We start from the raw sequence: 2,417 nt of genomic DNA on the forward strand, positions 1-2,417 counted from the left end.
TGTTGATCCATTGTTTGAAGTATGCTGGGATACTGATACCACTTGTCTGACACTGCTCTTTTAAACTTTAGAATTTTTACAGAATTCAAATTTATTAATTTGAAGAATGTATTTACATGATGAATGAATGAGTAAATGAATGAACAAACGAATGAACGAACAAATGAATGAATGAACAAATGAATTAATGAACAAATGAATGGATAATAATAATGGCTGATGAATGAACTAATGAATTTGTTCTTTAAAATTTTATATTTTCATAATTTTAATTTAATAATTTTTAGGACGGAATTGCATGACGAATGAATGTATGAAGGATGGAAGAACGCAAGAACGAATGAATGAGTGAATGAGTGAGTGAGTGAGTGAGTGAGTGAGTGAGTGAGTGAGTGAGTGAGTGAGTGAGTGAGTGAGTGAGTGAGTGAGTGAATGAGTGAGTTCATCATAAGAAGCAATTAGCTATAAGGGTGATGATGATGTGACGGTAATGTTGATGAGGTTATTGAACAGAAATGATAATTAAACGATAAATATTTATGTTGAGTGTGGCATTTTAAATAAATACTTTAATTGTCATCAAGTTATTTAAATGTAGAATAATAAATCATGCTATTAATATTTCCAACCAAGAGTTTTAAAATGAAACATAAAATGTAAATAATTATTAATTCAAAATATTCTTTTCATATATCAATAAAATAATAAAAATAAAATGAAAAAAAACTAGAGCTTTTAAAAGTTATTGAAATTTTTTTGTATGAAATATTAATAAAATATTCAAAATTTAATTTATTTATTGACATTTAGATTTAATCAATCAAAATTTGTAAATCAAATAAAGAAGCGTTACATTAACAAGTTTTTAAAAAAAATTACCAAGTTTTGAGATCCCAATCTCCACAAGTGACAAATACACTGGTCATCATGCCATCTAGCAATTTTTCTTTGTGCATCCAATCTTCAAATAACTATGAACATTCAAATTGATGACTTATTTTCAAGATTTTCATATTAATTAATAATTTTTCCATTAAATTTATTTTAAACTGAAAATATTAAATGTGAATAAATATCTTTATGACAAAAGCCATCTTATATACATTATTAGGAAAACGTATAAGCTTTATGCAAAAAACCTATATAAATGATTTTCAACTTAACATGCTAAATTCTCCAAATGGCAAATGATTAACAATTATAATTATTAATAACTCAATTGAAATCATTACAAAGCAATGAAATAGTTAAAAAAATTATTATTTATTAAATTAACTCCAAAAATTAATTTAAAAATACCCTGAATGTTTCAATGAAATCAGGCTGTTCATCAACTTGATTCTGTATTATACCAGTGAGCTACATGTTAAAAATTCAGTTAACTAATTAAGCAATTAAAATGAAAAGGTTTATTAATTTGACTATTTGTTATGTTGCATATTTTTGTTAGATGTTCTCACTTCGGTACAAAATGTGGTGAGTCGTGGGTGGTGTACAGGTCGAACATATTGATGAAAGATCGATTCTGTCTCCCATGTTGTACCGTTAACTTTTAACACAGGGAATTCTATGATCTCCTGTCAAAAATTTTGAACAATTTTTCATAATTCTATTTTTTAAATAATTTAAAAACTTCTCTTAAATCTAAAATAACACAAAAAACTTATAGTAAGAAAATGTGGATATGGATAATATAATATTGACTCAACAGTTTTCAAAAACTTCCCAACCTGCGGTTGTATTTTGGCATTTTGCTCACAGGTTGCTTCAAAATCAAGTACTAAAAAGTAATCAAATCTCTGTTGATGAAGTTTCAATGAAGACATATTTTTATCACTATCAGGATTGTCTAACGTTTTAAAAAGAGAATGGGCGGATAATTTGTAACTGGATGTTTGACTTTTATTGTTGCTGTTGTTGCTGTTAATGTTGTTGCTTATATGTTTGATATGTTTCTGTGGCTGAGTTTGTGCTCTGCTGAGCTGGCGGATTGTACAATCTAACTTGCATCCACGCAATCGACTTATGCTTGTGAACATCTCCAGATCATACACATAGAAAAACATATAGATATAATATACAATACACATACAACACATTAATTATACAATTACAAATACAAAAAACACGAATACACGCGTACACAGGCAAATGTAAAGGATGGTCCTCAAGCTAAGCAGCCAATAACAACTAAAAACATTACGCCCGAATAAACGGTGCCCCGTGCCATTATTACGTAATCCACACGCAAAACAAATGTAAACAACGGGAGCATAGACAAAAAAACAACGATGCATTGTTGGATTTTTTTTATGTGTAATTTAAAATTAACTATTTGTGGTGTTTTTTCAATAATATAATAATTTACAAAATTACAAACAAAATCATTATTAAAATGTAAATTTAAATAATATTAA

At 27.5% G+C, this 2,417-nt stretch overlaps 1 protein-coding gene across 1 annotated transcript; it reads right to left on the reverse strand.

The window, feature by feature from the left end:
- Positions 1-875: 875 nt before the first annotated feature.
- Positions 876-1,826, reverse strand: HELRODRAFT_164590 (hypothetical protein; the record flags this gene model as incomplete). The annotated part of the gene is made up of 4 exons (XM_009029489.1): positions 876-971; positions 1,300-1,359; positions 1,461-1,577; positions 1,731-1,826. The coding sequence occupies 4 exons, from the start codon at positions 1,824-1,826 to the stop codon at positions 876-878; spliced, it is 369 nt and encodes a 122-aa protein (XP_009027737.1).
- Between the last annotated feature and the right edge of the window lie 591 nt (positions 1,827-2,417).

Source organism: Helobdella robusta (genome assembly GCF_000326865.2).
Source record: "Helobdella robusta unplaced genomic scaffold HELROscaffold_6, whole genome shotgun sequence".
NCBI lineage: Eukaryota > Metazoa > Annelida > Clitellata > Rhynchobdellida > Glossiphoniidae > Helobdella > Helobdella robusta.